Source organism: Buceros rhinoceros, unplaced genomic scaffold, assembly GCF_000710305.1.
Source record: "Buceros rhinoceros silvestris isolate BGI_N320 unplaced genomic scaffold, ASM71030v1 scaffold18794, whole genome shotgun sequence".
Taxonomy (NCBI): domain Eukaryota; kingdom Metazoa; phylum Chordata; class Aves; order Bucerotiformes; family Bucerotidae; genus Buceros; species Buceros rhinoceros.
The window spans coordinates 2477-2979 of record NW_010406687.1 but is presented as its reverse complement, the minus strand read 5'-3'; the positions used below and the strand labels follow the sequence as shown (position 1 = coordinate 2979).

The 503-nt window shown below is 61.8% G+C and overlaps 1 protein-coding gene across 1 annotated transcript in view; it reads right to left on the bottom strand.

Annotated features, from left to right (window-relative positions):
* Nucleotides 1-503, bottom strand: part of LCAT (lecithin-cholesterol acyltransferase) — a gene marked incomplete at its 5' end in the record, with an annotated part of 3855 nt that overhangs the window by 2353 nt on the left and 999 nt on the right. The window contains 2 exons of the mRNA XM_010134222.1: nucleotides 13-169; nucleotides 351-492. Of these exons, the coding sequence (XP_010132524.1) occupies nucleotides 13-169; nucleotides 351-492 (299 nt within the window). The remainder of the gene's footprint in view (nucleotides 1-12; nucleotides 170-350; nucleotides 493-503) is intronic.

Below are 503 nucleotides of genomic sequence, written 5' to 3'. Positions count from 1 at the left end.
TGCGCCTGCTGCAGCAGGAAGTAGAGGACGTTCAGGTTGCCCATGCTGTGTGCGATGAGGAAGACGCGTCGCTGGTACTCATCGTGCATGTCCTCGATCAGCGCCTTCAGGTTCTGGAAGTACTCGGGCTGCTCCTCTGTGGACAAGAGGGGCACCAGCTCTTGGCCATCTATCTCACTCGTGACCGCAGGGCGCCAGGGCTGACCCCAGGAGCCCTGACCGGAGCGAGGTGAGGGTGCAGAGGCCGCAATGCCACCGTGCATTCACCCGAGAGCACCGTGAACGGCCGCACGCCTGCCATCATGGGCAGCCGTCCCTGCCCAGGAGCTCCTCCACGCTCGCCAGCTCACCCAGCCCGTGAGACCGAACGGTCTGGTCCCTCACATAGCCATTGTTCACCAGGTTCTGTACCAGGGTGTGCAGGTAACCTGTGGGCAGGGAGGACAAACGGGAATTAGGTCTGTGTTCTTCTCCCATCAGCTTCTTTCCACCCTGGTCACAGC